Genomic DNA, 22,324 nt, shown 5'->3' with positions numbered 1-22,324 from the left:
TCTAGTTGCGGCGAGCAGGGGCTGCTCTTCCTTATGGTGTGCGAGCTTCTCATGGCGGTGGCTTCTCTTGTTGCAGAGCACGGGCTCTAGGGCGCATGGGCTTCAGTAGTTGTGGCTCGTGGGCTCAGTAGTTGTGGCTTGTGGCTCTAGAGCGCAGGCTCAGTAGTTGTGGCACATGGGCTTAGTTGCTCCATGGCATGTGGGATCTTCCCGGACCAGGGCTCAAACCCATGTCCCCTGCATTGGCAGGCAGATTCTTAACCACTGTGCTACCAGGGAAGTCCCTTTGCCTGCTTTTCTATTGCAGTTTTTCCTTTTTAACTGATAAAACAGACAGTGACCCTTTGTTCTATGTTTTGTCAATATTTTACCTACTCATTTGTCTATTTTTGTATAATTTCTTTTGCTGTACGGAAGTTTTATATTTTTTATATATACCACTTTATTAGTCTTTTAAAAAATGTTTTTTGACCTTAATATCTGTCAAATGTTAGACTATTTATACTTTTGTGTGGATTGTGAATTGGAAAAGGACCCACCCCTCTTTGAGAATGTATTTGGCCCCTTTTCAGGGAGTTCTTTTTTGGGGTTAATACACATACTTACTAGCTGCTGTGTATACTGTCAGTAGATAAAACCCATCCTCCTTCTCTATTCTGACATTATTAAAAATATGTCCCATATATTTCTCTATAACTTTGGACTAAATATGTACATGTTTATTCCATTTTGAATTTACTTTTCTCTATGGCGTGTTAAGAATCTAATTGTCCTAACATCATACATTGAATGATTCATCTTTTCTCTACTGATATGAAATGCCACCTTCATCACATAACTTCCTATATAATGTGTTTTTGTTGGACTCCATTTGGTTCCATTTTTTCTATTTGTAAATTTTGGAGTGTGAGAAAGTGTATTGTCTGAGATTTAGTGCTTTACAATTTTATTTTGTAAGTATACTCAAGAACTTGTGGGTTATATATATAATGACAATGATTATTATGGTATTTTCACAAGTAAGGACATCTTTGTGGTAGTACAGAAAGAGCCCCATTGGGTGTCACAAGTATATTTATATGGAAAAGAAGTACACACATGTGTGACATGATTGTTAATTCTCAACTGCTGCAGTGAACATAGTAGAATTATATGTTCAGAGAGCCCCAGTTCTAAAATAAGCATTACCATGAGTGAGTTTTAAAGGATCCACAAAAAAGGAATTTCTAAATTGTTCCTCTACATAGGCACCTAACATAAAATGGTAAATTCCAGTGTTCCATTCTGAAGTATTAACTGCATGGTCAGTATTTACCACAATCAGGACAGGTCTGGAGAGAAGTCTACCAAAAGCCATCCATTAAGACAGAAACAACACAAATGAATGTAAGGGTTTGAAAGTAGTCACATTGGAAGACTGCCATTTCCAGAGATGGTATGTAAACATATTACTGAGAAGAACTAGAAATAGTCAACTTGTCAAGGAGGCCACACATTATCTTTAAAAAGAAGAATGTAACTAAACAAAAGCTCTAACTGAATAAATTGTATTCTAACTGATCTCAATAATCATGCATTCATAAAAGCAGGGCCTATATGAAGCTCAGAAGGGGGGCCAGAGAAATAATGTTAAGCAGAATGAGTCCAGCTCTGTGTCTGGAAAAGAGCCAGGTGGATATTTGAGGTAGCAGAGTGTAAAGAACACGGTCTTTGCCAGGGCTACTTGTTGTGATCCACTCAAAGAGCTAGGACGCTTCAGGACTTGTGTGTTGAAGCCAGGTAGTCCTAGAATTGAATCCCAGCTCTGTTATTTGGACAATGTTGAGCAAGTGATAATCCCCCTGAACTTCAGTTTCCTTTCTTAAAAAGGATGATATGCTGCCCACTAGCGGGTTGGAACCAGTCCTGCGATGCCCTGGGCTCTGCAGCCAGCTGCCCTGAGACCCTGCCCAGTCTACCAATGGGCTGGCTCTGGTTTTGGCAGTCTCTAGGCTGTGCAGCCAACCACACTGGGACCTAACACTGCCCACCAGTGGGCCAGCAGCCACCGCACTAGGCAGGGCCTGGCAGGCAACTAGGCCAGCGCCAGCCTTGCCTAACAGCGTGCCCACTGTAGTCAGCCCTGGCATAGAAAAAGGGCCCATGCAGCCAACATAGGGGGAACCCATAGAGCATATAGCTCTGGTGAACAGAGAGGAGTGTGCTGCTCAGACCCATAGCATGTCTCCGACATAAGGGCACTTCTCTAAGATTGGGAAACATAACCAACCTACCTAATACATACAAATACATACAAACACAGAGAATTAGGCAAAATGGAGAGACAAAGAAATATGTTCCAAATGAGGAAAAAGACAAAATCCAAGAAAAACTAAGTGGAGATAAGCAATGTACCCAATAAAGTTTAAGGTAACGATCATAAAGATGCTCAATAAACTCAAGAGAAAAATGGATGAACACAGTGAGAAGTTTAACAAAGAGCTAGAAAATATAAAGAACCAAACAGAGCTGAAGAGTACGAGAACAGAAATAAAAAAAATACTAGAAGGAATCAACAGTAGATTAGATGATATGAAAGAATGGATCAGTGAACTGGAAGACAGCAGAGGAAATCACTTAAGCTGAGAAGAAAAAGAAAAGCAAACAAACAAACAGTTTAAGAGACCTCCAGGACAACATCGAGCATGCTAACATTCACATTATGGGGTCACAGAGGAAGAAAGAGAGAGAGAAAGGCGCAGAGAACATATTTGAAGACATAATAGCTGAAAATTTCCCTAAACTGGGAAGAAAAAAACAGGCATTCAGGCTTAGGAATCACAGAGAGTCCTAAACAAGATCAACCTAAAGAGGTCCACATTAAGACACATTGTAAGTAAAATGACAGAAATTAAAGTGAGAATCTTAAAAACAGCAAGGGAAAAGCAATTAGTTATATACAAGGAAATTCCCATAAGACTGTCAGCTGACATTTTAGTAGACACTCTGCAGGCCAGAAGGGAGTGGCATGATATACTCAAAGTGATGGAGAAAACCTACAACCAAGAATACCCTACTCAGCAAGGCTATCATTCCGATTTGAAGGAGAGAGAAAGAGTTTTACAGAGAAGTTTTAAAAGCTAAGAGAGTTCAGCACAACTAAATCAGCTGTACAAGAAATGTTAAAGAGATGTCTCTAAGTGGAAAAGAAAAGGCCACAGTAGAAATATGAAAATTACAAAAGGAAAAATCTCATTGGTAAAGGCAAATATACAGTAAAGGTAGTAGATCAACTACTTATAAAGCTAGTAGGAAAGTTAAAAGACAAAAGTATTAAAATCATCCATATCCAAAATAATTAGTTAAGGGATACACAAAACCAAAAGATGTGAAATATGATGTGAAACACATTAAATGTGGGGAGAGGGAGCAAATATGTAGGGCTGTTACAATGCATTTGAACTTGAGATCAACTTAAATTTATATGTATATATATGTTTATATATATATGTGTGTACAGAGCTTGTTATATTTAAACCTCATGGTAATGAATGACAAAACAAAAAATCCAAAATAGATACACACACAAAAAAGATAAAGGAGTCCAAACATTAAAGATAATCATCAAATTCTAAGGGAAGAGAACAAAAGAAGAAGGAAGGAACAAAAAAGAGCTTCAAAACAACCAGAAAACAATGAACAAAATGCCAGTAAGTATATACCTATTAATAATTACTTTAAATATAAATGGACTAAATGCTTCAATCAAAAGACATAAAGTGGCTGAATGGATTTAAAAAGAAAAAAGACATATATATATGCTGCCTACAAGAGACCCACTTCAGATCAAAAGACACACATAGACTGAAAGCGAGGGGACTGAAAAAGGTATTGCATGCAAATAGAAAACAAAAGAAAGTTGGGGTATCAATACTTATATCAGTCAAGATAGACTTTATTTTTATTTTTTTATTTTTTAAAATTTTCTTAATATCTTTATTGGAGTATAATTGCTTTACAATGGTGTGTTAGTTTCTGCTTTATAACAAAGTGAATCAGTTATACATATACATATGTTCCCATATCTCTTCCCTCTTGCATCTCCCTCCCTCCCACCCTCCCTATCCCACCCCTCCAGGTGGTCACAAAGCACAGAGCTGATCTCCCTGTGCTATGTGGCTGCTTCCCACTAGCTATCTATTTTACATTTGGTAGTGTATATATGTCCATGCCGCTCTCTCACTTTGTCACAGCTTACCCTTTCCCCTCCCCATATCCTCAAGTCCATTCTCTAGTAGGTGTGTGTCTTTATTCCCGTCTTGCCCCTAGGTTCTTCATGACCTTTTTTTTTTCCCCTTAGATTCCATACATATGTGTTAGCATACGGTATTTCTTTTTCTCTTTCTGACTTACTTCACTCTGTATGACAGACTCTAGGTCCATCCACCTCACTACAAATAACTCAATTTTGTTTCTTTTTATGGCTGAGTAATATTCCATTGTATATATGTGCCACATCTTCTTTATCCGTTCATCTGTTGATGGACACTTAGGTGGCTTCCATGTCCTGGCTATTGTAAATAGAGCTGCAATGAACATTTTGGTACATGACTCTTTTTGAATTATGGTATTCTCAGGGTATATGCCCAGTAGTGGGATTGCTGGGTCGTATGGTACTTCTATTTTTAGTTTTTTAAGGAAAATCCATACTGTTTTCCATAGTGGCTGTATCAATTTACATTCCCACCAACAGTGCAAGAGTGTTCCCTTTTCTCCACACCCTCTCCAGCATTTATTGTTTCTAGATTTTTTGATGATGGCCATTCTGACTGGTGTGAGATGATATCTCATTGTAGTTTTGGTTTGCATTTCTCTAATGATTAATGATGTTGAGCATTCTTTCATGTGTTTGCTGGCAATCTGTATATCTTCTTTGGAGAAATGTCTATTTAGGTCTTCTGACCATTTTTGGATTGGGTTTTTCTTTTGATATTGAGCTGCATGAGCTGCTTGTAAATTTTGGAGATTAATCCTTTGTCAGTTGCTTCATTTGCAAATATTTTCTCCCATTCTGAGGGTTGTCTTTTGTTGTTCTTTATGGTTTCCTTTGCTGTGCAAAAGCTTTGAAGTTTCATTAGGTCCCATTTATTTTTATTTCCATTTTTCTAGGAGGTGGGTCAAAAAGGATCTTGCTGTGATTTATGTCATAGAGTGTTCTGCCTATGTTTTCCTCTAAGAGTTTGATAGTGTCTGGCCTTACATTTAGGTCTTTAATCCATTTTTTTTAACATCTTAATTGGGGTATAATTGCTTTACAATGGTGTGTTAATTTCTGCTTTATAACAAAGTGAATCAGTTATACATATACATATGTTCCCATAGCTCTTCCCTCTTGCGTCTCCCTCCCTCCCACCCTCCCTATCCCACCCCTCCAGGCTGTCACAAAGCACCGAGCCGATATCCCTGTGCCATGCGGCTGCTTCCCACTAGCTATCTACCTTACGTTTGTTAGTGTATATATGTCCATGACTCTCTCTCGCCCTGTCACAACTCACCCTTCCCCCTCCCCATATCCTGAAGTCCGTTCTCAAGTAGGTCTGTGTCTTTATTCCTGTCTTACCCCTAGGTTCTTCATGACATTTTTTTCCCCTTAAATTCCATATATATGTGTTAGCATATGGTACTTGTCTTTTTCTTTCTGACTTACTTCACTCTGTATGACAGACTCTAGGTCTATCCACCTCATTACAAATAGCTCAATTTCGTTTCTTTTTATGGCAGAGTAATATTCCATTGTATATACGTGCCACATCTTCTTTATCCATTCATCCGATGATGGGCACTTAGGTTGTTTCCATCTCCGGGCTATTGTAAATAGAGCTGCAATGAACATTTTGGTACATGACTCTTTTTGAATTCTGGTTTTCTCAGGGTATATGCCCAGTAGTGGGATTGCTGGGTCATATGGTAGTTCTATTTGTAGTTTTTTAAGGAACCTCCATACAGTTCTCCATAGTGGCTGAAACAATTCACATTCCCATGAGCAGTGCAAGAGTGTTCCCTTTTCTCCACACCCTCTCCAGCATTTATTGTTTCTAGATTTTTTGATGATGGCCATTCTGACTGGTGTGAGATGATATCTCACTGTAGTTTTGATTTGCATTTCTCTAATGATTAATGATGTTGAGCATGCTTTCATGTGTTTGTTGGCAGTCTGTATATCTTCTTTGGAGAAATGTCTATTTAGGTCTTCTGCCCATTTTTGGATTGGGTTGTTTGTTTTTTTGTTATTGAGCTGCATGAGCTGCTTGTAAATTTTGGAGATTAATCCTTTGTCAGTTGCTTCATTTGCAAATATTTTCTCCCATTCTGAGGGTTGTCTTTTGGTGTTGTTTATGGTTTCCTTTGCTGTGCAAAGGCTTTGAAGTTTCATTAGGTCCCATTTGTTTATTTTTGTTTTTATTTCCATTTTTCTAGGAGGTGGGTCAAAAAGGATCTTGCTGTGATTTATGTCATAGAGTGTTCTGCCTATGTTTTCCTCTAAGTGTTTGATAGTTTCTGGCCTTACATTTAGGTCTTTAATCCATTTTTAGCTTATTTTTGTGTATGGTGTTAGGGAGTGATCTAATCTCATACTTTTACATGTATCTGTCCAGTTTTCCCAGCACCACTTATTGAAGAGGCTGTCCTTTCTCCACTGTACATTCCTGCCACCTTTATCAAAGATAAGGTGTCCATATGTGCGTGGGTTTATCTCTGGGCTTTCTATCCTGTTCCACTGATCTGTCTTTCTGTTTTTGTGCCAGTACCATACTGTCTTGATTACTGTAGCTTTGTAGTATAGTCTGAAATCAGGGAGCCTGATTCCTCCAGCTCCGTTTTTCGTTCTCAAGACTGCTTTGGCTATTTGGGGTCTTTTGTGTTTCCATACAAACTGTGAAATTTTTTGTTCTAGTTCTGTGAAAAATGCCAGTGGTAGTTTGATAGGGATTGCATTGAATCTGTAGATTGCTTTGGGTAGTAGAGTCATTTTCACACTGTTGATTCTTCCAATCCAAGAACATGGTATATCTCTCCACCTATTTGTATCATCTTTAATTTCTTTCATCAGTGTCTTATAATTTTCTGCATACGGGTCTTTTGTCTCCTTAGGTAGATTTATTCCTAGATATTTTATTCTTTTTGTTGCAATGGTAAATGGGAGTGTTTTCTTAATTTCACTTTCAGATTTTTCATCATTAGTTTATAAGAATGCCAGAGATTTCTGTGCATTAATTTTGTATCCTGCTACTTTACCAAATTCATTGATTAGCTCTAGTAGTTTTCTGGTAGCATCTTTAGGATTCTCTATGTATAGTATCATGTCATCTGCAAACAGTGACAGCTTTACCTCTTTTTTCCGATTTGGATTCCTTTTCTTTTTCTTCTCTGATTACTGTGGCTAAAACTTCCAAAACTATGTTGAATAAGAGTGGTGAGAAACAAAAGAAAGTTGGGGTACCAATACTTATATCAGACAAGATAGACTTTAAAATAAAGATTGTAACAAGAGACAAAGAAGGACATTACATAATGATAAAGGGATCAATCCCACAGGAAGATATAAAAATTGTAAGTATGTATGCACCCAACATAGGAGCACCTAAATACTTACAGCAAATACTAACAAACATTAAGGGAGAAATTGACAGTTACACAATAATAGTAGGGGACTTTAACACCTTACTTACCTCAATGGATAGATCATCCAGATGGAACATCAATAAGGAAACACTGGCTTTAAATGATGCATTAGACAAGATGGACTTAATAGATATTTATATAGAACATTCCATCCAAAGGCAGAATACAGTCTTTTCAAGGGCACATACACAGAACATTCTCCAGGATAGATCAAATGCTAGGCCACAAAACAAGTCTCAGTAAATTTAAGAAAACTGAAATCATATCAAATATCTTTTTTGACCACACTGCTATGAGACTAGAAATTAACTACAAGAAAAAAAAAAAACCTGCAAAACCTACAAATGTGGACATTAAACAATGTGCTACTAAACAGCCAGTGGGTCACTGAAGAAATCAAAGAGGAAATGAAATAATACCTGGAGACAAGTGAAAATAACACAATGATCCAAAATCTTTTAGCAAAATCAGTTCTAAGAGGGAAGTTTATGGTGATAAAAGCCTACCTCAGTAAACAAGTAAAATGTCAAACAACCTAACCTCATTCCTAAAGGAAAAAAAAAAAAAAAAAAAAAGACCAACATAACCCAAAGTTAGTAGGAGGAAGGAAATAATAAAAATCAGAGCAGATATACATGAAATAGCGACTTAAAAAAATAGAAAAGTTCAATGAAACTAAAAGCTATTTCTTTGAAAGAATAAACAAAATTGATAAAACTTTAGATTCACCAAGAAAAAAAAGAGGGCCCAAATCAGAAATGAAAAAGAATTTACAACCAACACCACAGAAATACAAAGGATCATAAGTGGGAATTCCCTGGCAGTCGAGTGGTTAGGACTCTGCGCTTCCACTGCAGGGGGCATGAGTTCAATCCCTGGGTGGGGAACTAAGATCCCACATGCTGTGCAGAGTGGCCAAAAAAAAAAAAAAAAAAAAAATGGGGCTTCCCTGGTGGCGCAGTGGTTGAGAGTCCGCCTTCTGATGCAGGGGACATGGGTTTGTGCCCCAGTCTGGGAAGATCCCACATGCCATGGAGCGGCTGGGCCCATGAGCCTGCGCATCCGGAGCCTGTGCTCTGCAACGGGAGAGGCCACAGCAGTGAGGGGCCCGCATACCGCAAAAAAAAAAAAAAAGGATCATAAGAGATTACTAAGAATAATTACACACCAATAAAATGGACAACCTAGAAGAAACTGACAAAACCCTAGAAATGCACAATATCTCAAGACTGAATCAGGAAAAAATAGAAAATATGAACAGCCCAATTATCTAAATTATCTCAATTATCAATGAAATTGAATCAGTATTTTAAAAATCCCAACAAACAAAAGTCCAGAGCCAGACAGCTTCACAGGTGAGTTCTACTAAACATTTAAAGAAGAGTTAAGGGACTTCCCTGGTGGCACAGTGGTTAAGACTCCACGCTCCCAATGCAGGGGGCCTAGGTTCGATCCCTGGTCAGAGAACTAGATCCCACATGCATGCTGCAACTAAGAGTTTGCATGCCACAACTAAGGAGCCCACATGCCACAACTAAGCCCTGGTGCAACCAAATAAATAAATAAATAAATATTAAAAAAAAAAAAAGAAGAGTTAATACCTATCCTTCTCAAACTCGTCCAAAAAATTACAGAGGAAGGAACACTTCTGAACTCATTCTATAAGGCCAGTGTCCCCTTGTACTAAAACCAGACAAAGATATGCCCCCTCCACACACACACAAACACAAACATTACAGGCCACTATTACGGATGACCATAAATGCAAAAATCCTCAACCAAATTCAACAGTACATTAAAGGATCATACACCATGATCAAGTGGGATTTATTACAGAGATGCAAGGCTGGTTCAATACCCACAAATCAGTCAATGTGATACACCACATTAACAAACTGAAGAATAAAAATCATATTATCATTTCAATAGATGCAGAAAAAGCTTTTGACAAAATTCAACATCCATTTATGATAAAAACTCTCCAGAAAGTGGGTATAGAGGGAATATACCTCAACATCATAAAGGCCATATATGACAAGCACACGGCTATCATCATACTCAATGGTAAAAAGCTGAAAGTATTTCCTCTAAGATCAGGAACAAGACAAGCATGCCCACTCTTGCCACTTTCATTCAACATAGTATTGGAAGTCCTAGTCATAAAAATCAGACAAGAAAAAGAAATAAAAGAAATCCAACTTGGAAAGGAAGAAGTAAAACTGTCACTGTTTGCTGATAACATGATACTATACATAGAAAATCCTAAAGACAACACCAGAAAACAACTGGTGTTTCTAGAACTAGAGCTCATCAATGAATTCATTAAAGTTACAGGATACAAAATTAATACATAGAAATCTGTTGTGTTTCTATACGCCAACAACAAACTATCAGAAGCAGAAATTAAGAAAATAATTCCATTGACAATCACATCAAAAAAGAATAAAATACTTAGGTATAGGGCTTCCCTGGTGGCGCAGTGGTTGAGAGTCTGCCTGCTGATGCAGGGGACACGGGTTCGTGCCCTGGTTTGGGAAGATCCCACATGCTGTGGAGTGGCTGGGCCCGTAAGCCATGGCCGCTGAGCCTGCGTGTCCAGAGCCTGTGCTCCGCAACGGGAGAGGCCACAACAGTGAGAGGCCCACGTACCGGTAAACAAAAAAACAAAAAAGCAAAAAACTTAGGTATAAATCTAAGGAGGTAAAAGATCATTAACTCAGAAAACTGTAAGATACTGATGAAAGAAAGTGAAGATGACACAAACAAATGGAAAGATATACTGTACTCATGGACTGGAAAAATTAATATTGTTAGTGACTGTACTACCCAAAGGCAATCCTTATCAAAATACCAATGGACTTTTCATTGAACTAGAACAAATAATTGTAAAATTTGTATTAAACTCAAAAGAACCTGAATAGCCAAAACAATATTGAGAAAGAACAGAGGTGAAAGCATCACACACTTTGATTTCAAACTATTCTACAAAGCTACAGTAATAAAACACTATGGTACTAGCACAAAAACAGACATAGATAGTGGAACAGAATAGAGAGCTCAGAAATGATCCCACACTCATATGTGGCATTAATCTACAAGAAATGAGGCAAGAATATACAATGGGAAAAAGACAGCCTCTTCAATAAATGGTGTTGGGAAAACTGGACAGCTAAATGCAAAAGAATCAAGCTAGACTATTTCTCATGCCATATACAAAAATAAACTCAAAATGGATTAAAGACTTAAATATAAGACCTGAAACCATAAAAATTCTAGAAGAAGACATAGGTGGTATGCTCTTTGACATGGGTCTTAGCAATAATGTTTTGGCTATGTCTCCTCAGGAAAGGAAAAAAAAAGCAGAAATAAACAAATGGGACTATATCTGACATTATTGAACTGTAGAATCAATCCCAGCAATTGTCTACTTCTGAACTTGTTTTCTTAAAGAAAGAAACCTCTAATTTGTGTAAGTCTGTAGGGCTAGTTTTTGCTTACTTGCAGTCAACTGCAATTCAAAATTGATATATTAAAATTTAGATTGGCTTTAAAATATTATGCAGGTCAATGCAATATTTGTTACATTTATCTCCTCCATAACAAGGTACCCTGAATTATGTAAAATGGGAACACATTGTCCACGATCAAGACATCTGACTGAAGGACTGCTTTGGTGAGTTGTTCATTTCTTGGATGTATCACATTGCATTTAGATAACTAGACATTTTTTTTTTGGCTGTCTTGTATCCTTGTTGCTGTGCGTGGGTTTTCTCTAGTTGTGGCAAGCAGGGGCTACTCTTTGTTGTGGTGTGCGAGTTTCTCATTGCGGTGGCTTCTCTTGTTGTGGAGCACAGGCTCTAGGCACACGGGCTTCAGTAGTTGTAGCCTGTGGGCTCAGTAGTTGCAGCACACAGGCCCTAGAGTGCGTGGGCTTTGGTAGTTGTGCCGTGTGGGCCCAGTAGTTGAGGTGCATGGGCTCTAGGGCACATGGGCTTCAGTAGTAGTTGTGGCGTGCAGGCTCAGTAGTTGTGGCTCACAGGCTGTAGAGTTCAGGCTCAGTAGTTGTGGCACATGGGCTTACTTGCTCCACAGCATGTGGGATCTTCCTGCTCCAGGGACCAAACCTGTGTCCCCTGCATTGGCAGGCAGATTCTTAACCACTGCGCCACCAGGGAAGTCCCAAACAGACTTAAAACCAAGAGATCTAGCAGGCTGTTTGGAAACACAGATGTGAACACCTGACCTTTTCTCAATAGCCATTTCTCTTCTTTTTATCATAATACAGAAATATTTCTACTAATGACATATACCAAACTTAGGGACAAAATAATGTATCCAATCTTGCAGTGACTATATTAAGATATTCTTTTAAATTAAGATAGTCTTTTAAAATATACAACTTTAGTTCAGTTTTATAAATAGATTCCATCACGACTTGTGGTTCTCCTTCTATAGCAGAGAGTTGTCTGTCACTGGGAATCAGCTGCTCAGCCAACTCATTTCCCAGCTTCCTTGTGCGTAGGGCCACCATTTGGCCAGTCCTTGCTGATAGAATGAATGGCAGTGATGTGCTTTGTTTCCAGGCCTGCCCAGCTCAAAGAATCCCCCACAGGTGTCCCTAATCTTTCCCCCGCTTCTGGCTGGGGAAATGGAAATGATTCCCAGGATGACCTTGGAAGCTATGTGTTGATTACAGAAACTCCATCAGCTTGGGTTCCTAACAGTCAGAGGGAGGAGAGCTGCCCTGCTGAGCTGTTCTCTTGCCCAGATCTCTTAGATAAATTTCTATTATGTATGAGCCATTATACGTTTGGGTGTATATTTTATAGTACTTAGCTATCTAATGTGCGTTAGAAGCCAAGTAGTATTTTTTTTTTTTTTAATTTATTTATTTAGTTAGTTATTTTTGGCTGCGTTGGGTCTTTGTTGCTGCGCACGGGCTTTCTCTAGTTGCGGCGAGCAGGGGCTACTCTTCCTTGCAGTGCGCAGGCCTCTCATTGCGGTGGCTTCTCTTGTTGGGGAGCACGGGCTCTAGGCACGCGGGCTTCATTAGTTGTGGCACGTGGGCTCAGTAGTTGTGGCTCATGGACTCTAGAGCACAGGCTCAGTAGTTGTGGCGCACGGGCTTAGTTGCTCTGCGGCATGTGGGATCTTCCCGGACCAGGGCTCGAACCCGTGTCCCCTGCATTGGTAGGCGGATTCTTAACCACTGCGCCACCAGGGAAGCCCGCCAAGTAGTATTTATTCATTCATTGGCTATTGGAGTGTCTCCATGTGCCACCCTGGCTCTGTGGCTTCGCCATGCTTTCTAACCAGCGTGGCCCTAGCAAATGGCTCACCCCATTCCATGGTAGTGGAGCCATGTCCCAGATGAGGGCAGTAACATTTTTACTGTAATTATGTTTCCAGGGCTTCCCTGTTGGCCCAGTGGTTAAGAATCCGCCTGCTAATGCAGAGGACTTGGGTTCAAGCCCTGGTCCGGGAAGATCCCACATGCCGTGGAGCAACTAAGCCCGTGTGCCACAACTACTGAGCCTACGCTCTAGAGCCCACAAGCCACAACTACTGAGCCTGAGTGCCACAACTACTGGAGCCCATGTGCCTAGAGCCTGTGCTCCACAACGAGAAGCCACCGCAATGAGAAGCACGTGCACGCAACAAAGACCTAACATGGCCAAAAATAAATAAATAAATTTATTTAAAAAAAAAGTTTCCATTCAGGGTTTGTAAATCGAAACCCACATTTTCTTCCCACAGTTTCCATTTCCTAGCTACATTCTTTCCAGACAAAGGATCCTTCTCCAGCTTTCCCCCTCTATTTCTGTTGACTTCACATGGTAGCTAATCACCTCCAGCTGTACTGGCTCCTGGACCCTGCTGGCCTTGTTTCCTGTGCTTATGACAGGAAAACAAGGTCTATGATTCCAACTCACTCAGTAGTTTCTAAAAATCTTTTAAAGCAATAGAAACCTTTTTTCCAAATCTTTAGCTACAACTCAATCTGTAGAAACTGTCCTGATTGAAGTGGAAGTGATGGTGGTGATACTTCTCTTGCCAGATTCAGAGCCACTTCTGAGGTAGGATTCAAACTTGCTACCTGGCAAGGAGTCATACATATCCCTGTGGGGTTTTGTGCATTTCCTGACACTGTCTTCTGCCCTTAAATAGCCTCAGCTCTTCAGGAGTAGGTCCCAGAAAATCGTTGCACTTGGGTAAGATCAGAAATTCCAGTTAACTAGCTCAGAATTGGTCAATCTGATGAGAAGGAACCAAGCAGTTTCTGGGGTCTTGGGATGGCGTCACTCACGACTGAGTGGAGGAATGCTGTCACAATTAGGAGTTAGCAAAATACGTTCAGTACTGAGAATCAGAAGCAGGTTCTTTGAAGCTGATCTCTTCCCTTTAGGCAGAATCAAATATAAACCTCCCAGGTAGTGTGATATTGTTTTCTTTCATGAGATAGTCTGAATTTTACAACAACTAAGACTTGAAAATTCTGACTTATGTACCAGTCAGGCTCACAGGAAGGTAGCAGGAAGGGAGAATGAATTTCTTAGCCACTGTTAGTCAGTACTTGATCCTCACCATCAGAGCCTGAAGAAGATCTACCAGGAGTTCTGACAACACTCCCAGGGCCTGTGGCTGGCACAACCGGCACCCAGTAGGGATATGGAAGTTGGGGTCCAGAAGTTCCTGCCTTCCCAGAGGCCTGGAATGTTGTTAAAAAATAGCGCACTGGGCTTCCCTGGTGGCGCAGTGGTTGAGAGTCCGCCTGCCGATGCAGGGGACACAGGTTCATGCCCCGGTCCGGGAAGATCCCACATGCCGCGGAGCGGCTGGGCCCGTGAGCCATGGCCGCTGAGCCTGCGCGTCCAGAGCCTGTGCTCTGCAACGAGAGAGGCCACAGCAGTGAGAGGCCCGCGTACCGCAAAAAAAAAAAAGAAAAAAAAAAATAGCGCACTGAAAATGTTTAACTTGTCTGCACACACTTTTGGCTTGTTCATGTTTTAATGTGTATTTTTATTTACAAAGTGAGATGATGTATAACATGATGCAGTTACAAACATTTGATATGTCCATTTTCATGAAAAAGTATATAAATATATTACAGGAAGTTCTAGATAGTAAACATTAGAAATTGATATAGTAAACATTTGCTACCTTTTTCTCTATGCCAATATTACTGTCATTTAAAGCTTAAATACTGGTTTCAAGTATCCCCTATAAAATAGCTCTAGTTTTTAAAAAATACTGGAAAATAATTTCGCTATAAACAAGATTGGTGCATTAAAAATAGTCTCAGTGTGTCCTTGTAACAATGTCAGCTATAGTCAAATGCTGCCTTAATCATCCCTAAGATATGCATTATTCAGTTAGTGTTAAAAAAATCTTTGATAATTATCACAGGTTAAAGTAGCTGTAAAAACACAGCATTTACCATTATTTATTGTTATTAAGAATGCCCCTCTAAGGTAGAGGAGAATAAGCATAATGATGTTTTATGGACTTACTGCCCTGTGATCTTTATTTTAAATAGACAGCAGGAGCATCTGCTAGAAGTTAGGAGAGAAGTGGACAGACATCCAGAAGGCTGTTCTTGTCATGTCATTTCAGAGGCTGGGCCTGCTCTTCCTCCTCTTCTTCAGCTTGAAGACGTGTCAGGACATAAAGGATGACTTGATAGCAGAAAATATACTGATCCTATAGCACCCCCCAACCAAAAAAAAAAAAAAAAAAGAGAGGGAGAGAAGACTTTAGATGTATAATGTGAATATATATATATATATATATATATAGCTTCACCACTACTGGAAGTGATGCTTGAGTACTTTTGAAAACATGAAAAATTATGTCATAGGGTTGAATGTAAGAAGCAGGACATAGAATTGTGCACTGTCACAAAAATTATAAGAAACAGAAACCAGATTGACAAAATGTGGAGGGAAGAAGCCTTGGGGGTGGGTGGTGAGTGCTAACTGAAGTTGTCTCTGATGGGTGGACCACTTCTATTTTTTTGTGCTTTGGTGATTTTTATGATTTGCTTTTATAATGGAAAAATAAACTTCCTAAAATTTCCTCTAGACTTATTGAACTCGTCTTGATGTTTTGAAATGTCAAGAAATTAATACCCAAGAAACTACACAAAATAACTGTCTTTAAATATTTTGGAACAAAAGAATATTTTTGATTTCAAAAATCAATGTGTTTTTGAAAATTAACTTTTTCAGTGAAATTAACTCTCTACTAAGTTGATAGTGCAGGGATCTGAGATTTCCTGTTATTTGGCAAGGAATTAATGAGCCTGAAAATAAATGGGAGAAATTTACAGTATACTAAGTGGAAAGTAACAGTAATAACTACAGTTGAATCTCATTTAAAACAGTTGTGTGCATGTGAGCACACACACTGTGCACTAAAGAATGCTCAGAATGTTGCCTAAAATGTTAACAACTCTGAAGAAGAGGAATACAAGTAACCCTTTTATTTCCTTTTGCCCATCTGAATTTTAATTTGCCCACATTTTCCACACATTTATCCTTGACTTTCTCTCACGCCACAAACAATCCATTAGCAAACACTTCACATAATGCCCTTTTCTCCCTACATCCACACTCACCACTCCAATCTGGGCCGCCACTGCTTGCTACCTAACCAACCTCCTGCTTCTAACCCTGCACCCTCCTTCCTAATTCAATTTGGTCTTGTTTTAACATAGCAGTCAGAGTGGTCCTTTAAAATGGGAATCAGATCATGTCATTCTATACAGACAATCCTGCGATGGCCCCATCTCACTCAGAGGAAAGCCCAGGCCCTGGCCCCGTCACCTCCTCTCGCACTTCCCCTCCTGCTGCCTCCACCTCAGACACCCTGGCCATGATTATTCTCGAACACACAAGACCCACTCTCACCTTGGACCTCCTCGCAGGTGGTTCTGTCTGCCTGAAAGGCTCTTACCCCCAGACATCTGCGTGACCACCTGCTTCACGTCCTTCAAATCTTTGCTCAAGGGTTACATCCTCAGTGGTGCCACTCTATTTAAAATAGCACCCCAACCTGCCTTGACTCATCCTCTTTACCCTACTTTTTCCCTCTAAAGCACTTATCAATTTCAAAGATCCTATATCGTCTACTCAGTTAATGGGTTTATTGTCTGCCTTCCTCATCACCATCCACTAGAAGATCTTTGTTATTCCATCAGGGATCTTCATCTTATTCACTGATACGCTCCAAGCATCTAGAAGAGTGCCTGGCATATAGTAGGCACTTAATAAACATCTGTTAAACAAGTGAACTTCCTGGGTCTAAAGAACTGCTTATACAGATCAGTATGTTTTTGTTACCTAGAAAAATATGACTGTGAATCAGCTTAATACTTAGGAGACTTAATTTGAATTAAAAAGGTATATGAAGGGAAAGTAGGCAAATTTAAATTTTAAAAATAGTAATAAACTTCTATATTCTTCAAGAGGTAGAGATAAATGAATTTATAGATATATGAAACTAGCTTCCACATCCCTCCCCCAATACAAACAAAAAGGATAATGGAACTATGCAGAGCAGACAGACACTCTAAGTAATGCAGTCCCTGGGAAGGACCCAAGTCTGTAGGTCAGTGGGTGATTTAACCCATGTTTTGACTTTAGGTAAGAGAAATGAAAATGATCAAAACAGAGGATAAATGAACACTTTCCCAAGAGTGCCTTCTCCAAGCTAAACAACTCCATCCTCCCTTCCTGCCTTCAGGTCAATGCTGTTGAATCCATTCCCTCTCAGGAAATTTCTGTAGCAAGAAGATTACCTTTTATCTCTTTTTTAGGTTGGAAATGGGGAAGGAATGCCACTAATTACATGCTATTTTGTACCACCCCAAATTTTTGCCCCCAATATACCATCCTATTCTCTGTAATCTATTCATTGTAGATATTGCATTTCCTCATTTTTTAAACTAAAAGGCAGCATTTAAAAAAGATAGTCTGGAAATATTTGCACAAAAATCTTCATTAGAAGGCACCAGCCAACACTAACCTCTGTCTGAACCATTCCATGTCTTTGTAGTCTCATGCATCGCACTAAATCAGAGATGTCAAACTGCCAAAGGAAACAGAATCTGTATGTTAAATAAAAAGGATAACTGAATTTGAACCCCAAAGATTCACTAAGGAGTGGCTTACATAGATTTCTGCACCCCAATCTCCTTCCCCTTCTAGCAGTCTTGAGAAACTGTTCTGGACAAAATTAAGTTGGTGAACTGACTTTGCCATCATTTGATAATTTTATTTATGATTTTTTTTAAGAATTAGGAAGGTTATTCTATTTGAAAATCCCCGACAGAAATGCTCTTCCCTCTGAAATTTGACTTTCTAATATCTCCATTAAAAAAAAAAAAGGCAAAGTATTTTTCCTACATTTTGCTGCTCAGAATAAAATTCCTGATCTTTTTATTTTCCCAAGGGAGAAACAGACTATTTCATTTGTCCTACTTAAATTATCATGAGACTGTGAAGAACAAGACAGAACTGTTTTTAGCAAATTCTTCAAGAGGTAATGATTTTAATTACATATTATGTGTACTAAGATATTCTAACATTTTAAGCGTGATTTATACTAATTTAGGTTTTAAGTAAGATTATACTCTTATTAGCTTTGTTTACTTAGTAATAATTTTAAAAATTGGGAGTAATTGTTTAGAGATAGACTATTTAGCATCAATTTGCGTAACAAAAGTATTTCCCACCTATAGGTAACAATAACAAAAAACCCAGTAAAATAAATATAAGTTTGAAGTATTATTTCTTCTTGATTATGGCCTATGCAGTTTTGAACGTTTACTAAAATACAATTCTATGTAGTAAGAAAATTGTCATTCATACAAACTGATAAATAAAAAAAATTCCGAGTACTCACTTCAAGATCTTGACTGATTAATCCTAGAACCACATCTATGCATATCAGGGTCCCTGAACGTCCAATGCCGGCGCTGCAGTGTGTGGTGATTGGGCCTGATCTATGAATGTGTCTCATGTAAGAGATAAAAGTGAGCAAGTCGTCTGGCTGAGAAGGTGTAGCATGGTCTGGCCAGGCAGTGAAATTCAGATGAGAAATATGTCGCACCTCTCCTGTCTGAAATTGTACAACAGAATAAGTAGATAAAGGCATACTACGTTGTTCACATATAATTCGTTCTTATTATTATTTTGTCCTTTTAAATTTTGACTTGGCCATTGGATTAGATACAAGGAAAAGTGAAAGACAGACTCCATCAAACAACACACTGAGGGCCTTTATCAAGGAGGTTACTAGATCCACACTTTAAATATTGGTAAAAACGACTTTTTGGAAACCCTAAAAGCAAATTTATGTTTTGATATGAATAGCAACCTTTTTTTAACGATCCCATTTCAAATTCACCTTAGATAAAAGCCACAGTCATTGCAGTGGCTTTAAAAGTGCTACATGATGTGGCCCAGCTACCTCTCAGACCTAACCTCTTGCTCCTGGCCACTTTGCTCCAGCCATAGGGACCTCTCTGGTTCTTTAAAAACACTAGGCATAGTTCAGTCTCAGGGTCTTTGCACTTGCTCTTTCTAACTGAAATGCTTCCCTCCCCCCAGATATCCCTGTGATGATTTTTTTCTCACAGCATCATCAACACCAGTATCTTTTCATTAGAAAGTAAGGTCCATGAGGTCAGGGATTTCCTTTTGTTTGTGTTGTTAACTTCTGAATCCCTATATTCCATAACAGGGCCTAACTAAGCTCTATAAACATGTGTTGATTAAATAAACAAGTCATTTAAGGAATATTGAACAATTGTGCTAGCATAAGTAATGGGTAGGCTGGTGTAAATGAATAAGGAAGTATAATCTTAAATTCTTTGTAAAACCACAAATCAAAAATCATGAAGGAATTTCTCAGGCTATGTTTACATGCCACCAATAACACTGAGTCAGTAAGTTTTGTTTCTATGGAAGTAAAATTATTCTGTTTCTTTAACAAAGTTAAAATGCCAATAGGAAACACGTTACTTAAACTGAGTATTACTGGGTGGAGGGAAGAAATAAAGTGAAGGGGTGTGGAGGTGAGGAAACAGTAGCAGCTTTACTTAAGGTATACCCACTTATCTAATTCAAGCTAAATTTATTCAGTGCTTAGGTGGCTGCAATAGGAATTACGTGAATAACAAACATTTATGCTACAATTGTTCCTGTATTACCAAATACATTGTCTTTATGGGGGAATATTTGCTACTTAGAGGGTTTTAAAAAACAGTTTTATTGAGTCTACTTAGAGGTTTGACCTGAAAAATATGTTTCCAGCACATAGCTTCTGAGCCATTCTGTGCTATCTATCACAAAGCAAAGGATGATGGTTGATCCTGTAAAAGTCCTGTATTATCATTTTCATTTAATACAGTACATACTAGAGGAGACTATTTGGCAGAATTCATGAAGAGGGTCACATTTACGCTTATATTAGATTAAGGATAGTAGATGGAATTAGTTCTACTGAAATGGGACCCAAGAAGTCACTGGCTTTTATTCAGAAACACATTGACGTAATCATGGAAAGATTTAATCCACGTACCTGAATGTCTTCTAGGGTCATTGCCCTTACCACAAAGCCCTTTAGCTGCTGCACTCTCACAAGAGCCAGTCGAAGCCTGTTGCCGACCATTGTTGTTTTGCCTAGGACATTAGGCCAATAGCGCTGGCATTTGATTTTTTCCCCTTCTACTTCTTGGGTCATCATGGCTATCACTGTGGATTTTTGTTCCCAAATCATCTGCCAGAAATCTCCAATGGTTGTAGGGAGAGGTCCTTGGCAGGCAATGTAGACGAATTCTCCTCTCCCCACTGGTATCTTAATGAAGCTGGCGTTGATATATCCACCTTCATCTCCAAGAGGCACTCTTGTAGCATCGTCTGTGAATTTCCAACCACAAAACAGAGCCATCTATATCATGCATTTTTAAACAAGAGCCCTATACACAAGGTGAGTCAAAGATTATTAGAATTTCCTAATAACCATAGATGAAATCACAAAAACATTTTAATAAAGGCATATTTTGAAACTGCAGTACAGTCAAATCATTTTGCACATTTCCCTCATGTTATAAGTATATTTAAGATGTCAACTCAGTTTTGGAAAAAATTAGATATTGTTCACATAGATTTGCTTGGAAAAAATCAAAATTAATAAATTAATGAATGCATTTAGAACGTCTTAATAACTAGGGAAACACAACTTTGCTACTTCTCCATTGTTATTTTAATAATGATGACAATGGTAAATTTAATATGAATGAAAATTTCAAAAATTATTTCATAAAACAAAAATTAGTATTACAGTGAAACTATTAAAGTACTTATTACAAATATAATTGACACAATTAATTCTTGCTTATCTAATTATAGTCTTTTGAGTAAGCAGCCAAAATAATAAACTAACTCAATAAATAAAAAGGTAGCTCACTTTATTCTCCAGGCATTGTAACTTCATATAGTCAAAATACATTTTCAAACTAAGCTCCCCCAGTAAAACGTGTATATAAACCATCTCATCCAAGAGAATTAATCTGTATGTACTTATACATTAGAAGTCATTTCAATCTCAAATATAACTGGTTATTTCTGTGATTACCAAATTATGACATTTAGTAACAGATTTCAAAATCCTCCATCAATTGCCCTTCTATTATTTGACTTCTATCTCTTGATCCATGGAAACAAATCTACTCAGTAGTTTTGGATTTATGGCTTATCCCATTCTGCTTTGAGATACTAGTCTGCCATTTTTTTGCCTGAAACAATTAGCACCTACTTTATGCCAAACCATGATCTATTCCATTTTAAAAATCCTGTCTAAGATTCAATTCTTAAAGTTTTCTAAAATGAATTTTGTCTTCCACCTTGATTGAAAAAATTCAATTGTATTATTATTTATTGCATGATTTGTCACTATTGGTTATGTTATTTATCTTTGAATTTATGACTTCCTGGCAAAGATAAGGTCAGTATGTCATATCATGTAATCCAAGATGATTATATATGTAAATGTGGCTTGTGATTATTATAAGAAGTTGCTAGATGTTAATATTTTAGCTATATACATATATTCATATATATATTTAAAAAAAAACCACGTTGATTGGTGAAATGGGTGAAATATAGGTAAAAAGAATTGCTATTTTTTTCTTCCTGTTATCTTAAACAATTCAAAGAACAATGCAACTTGGTAGTCCCATGGTGGCCACACACACGTATACAGCTGTTATGTACCACAGACATTTCTCTAAACTTAAAATAGTAGAATAAATAGATTTGATTGTGACACATGAACTAAGAAATTGCTTATCTAGAAGCCAATTCCAATTTTTAAAAAGACTTTAAAAATTCATCAATGTCTGAAGAAATGTTTAAGATGCCTCTAATCAATTTTCAGAATACACAGATAATTTTATAAATTTTATTTATTTATTTATTTATTTATGGCTGTGTTGGGTCTTTGTTGCTGTGCACGGGCTTTCTCTAGTTGCAGTGAGCAGGGGCTACTCTTCATTGCGGTGCGCGGGCTTCTCACTGCGGTGGCTTCTCTTGTTGCAGAGCACTGGCTCTAGGTGCATGGGCTCAGTAGTTGTGGCTCATGGGCTGTAGAGCACAGG

General features: G+C 38.3%; 1 protein-coding gene across 1 annotated transcript in view; it reads right to left on the bottom strand.

Moving 5' to 3' along the window:
• Nucleotides 1–15,169: 15,169 nt before the first annotated feature.
• Nucleotides 15,170–22,324, bottom strand: part of PTPN13 (protein tyrosine phosphatase non-receptor type 13) — a gene marked incomplete at its 5' end in the record, with an annotated part of 176,769 nt that continues 169,614 nt past the window's right edge. Inside the window, 4 exons of the mRNA XM_082838934.1 lie at nucleotides 15,170–15,363; nucleotides 17,689–17,751; nucleotides 18,568–18,783; nucleotides 20,248–20,585. Coding sequence (XP_082695060.1) covers nucleotides 15,268–15,363; nucleotides 17,689–17,751; nucleotides 18,568–18,783; nucleotides 20,248–20,585 — 713 coding nt within the window. The 3' untranslated portion in view covers nucleotides 15,170–15,267. The remainder of the gene's footprint in view (nucleotides 15,364–17,688; nucleotides 17,752–18,567; nucleotides 18,784–20,247; nucleotides 20,586–22,324) is intronic.

The sequence above is a fragment of the Leucopleurus acutus genome, assembly GCF_964270905.1.
Source record: "Leucopleurus acutus genome assembly, chromosome: 4".
Lineage (NCBI taxonomy): Eukaryota > Metazoa > Chordata > Mammalia > Artiodactyla > Delphinidae > Leucopleurus > Leucopleurus acutus.
The sequence above is the reverse complement of the archived record's forward strand: the minus strand, read 5'-3'. Positions and strand labels throughout refer to the sequence as shown.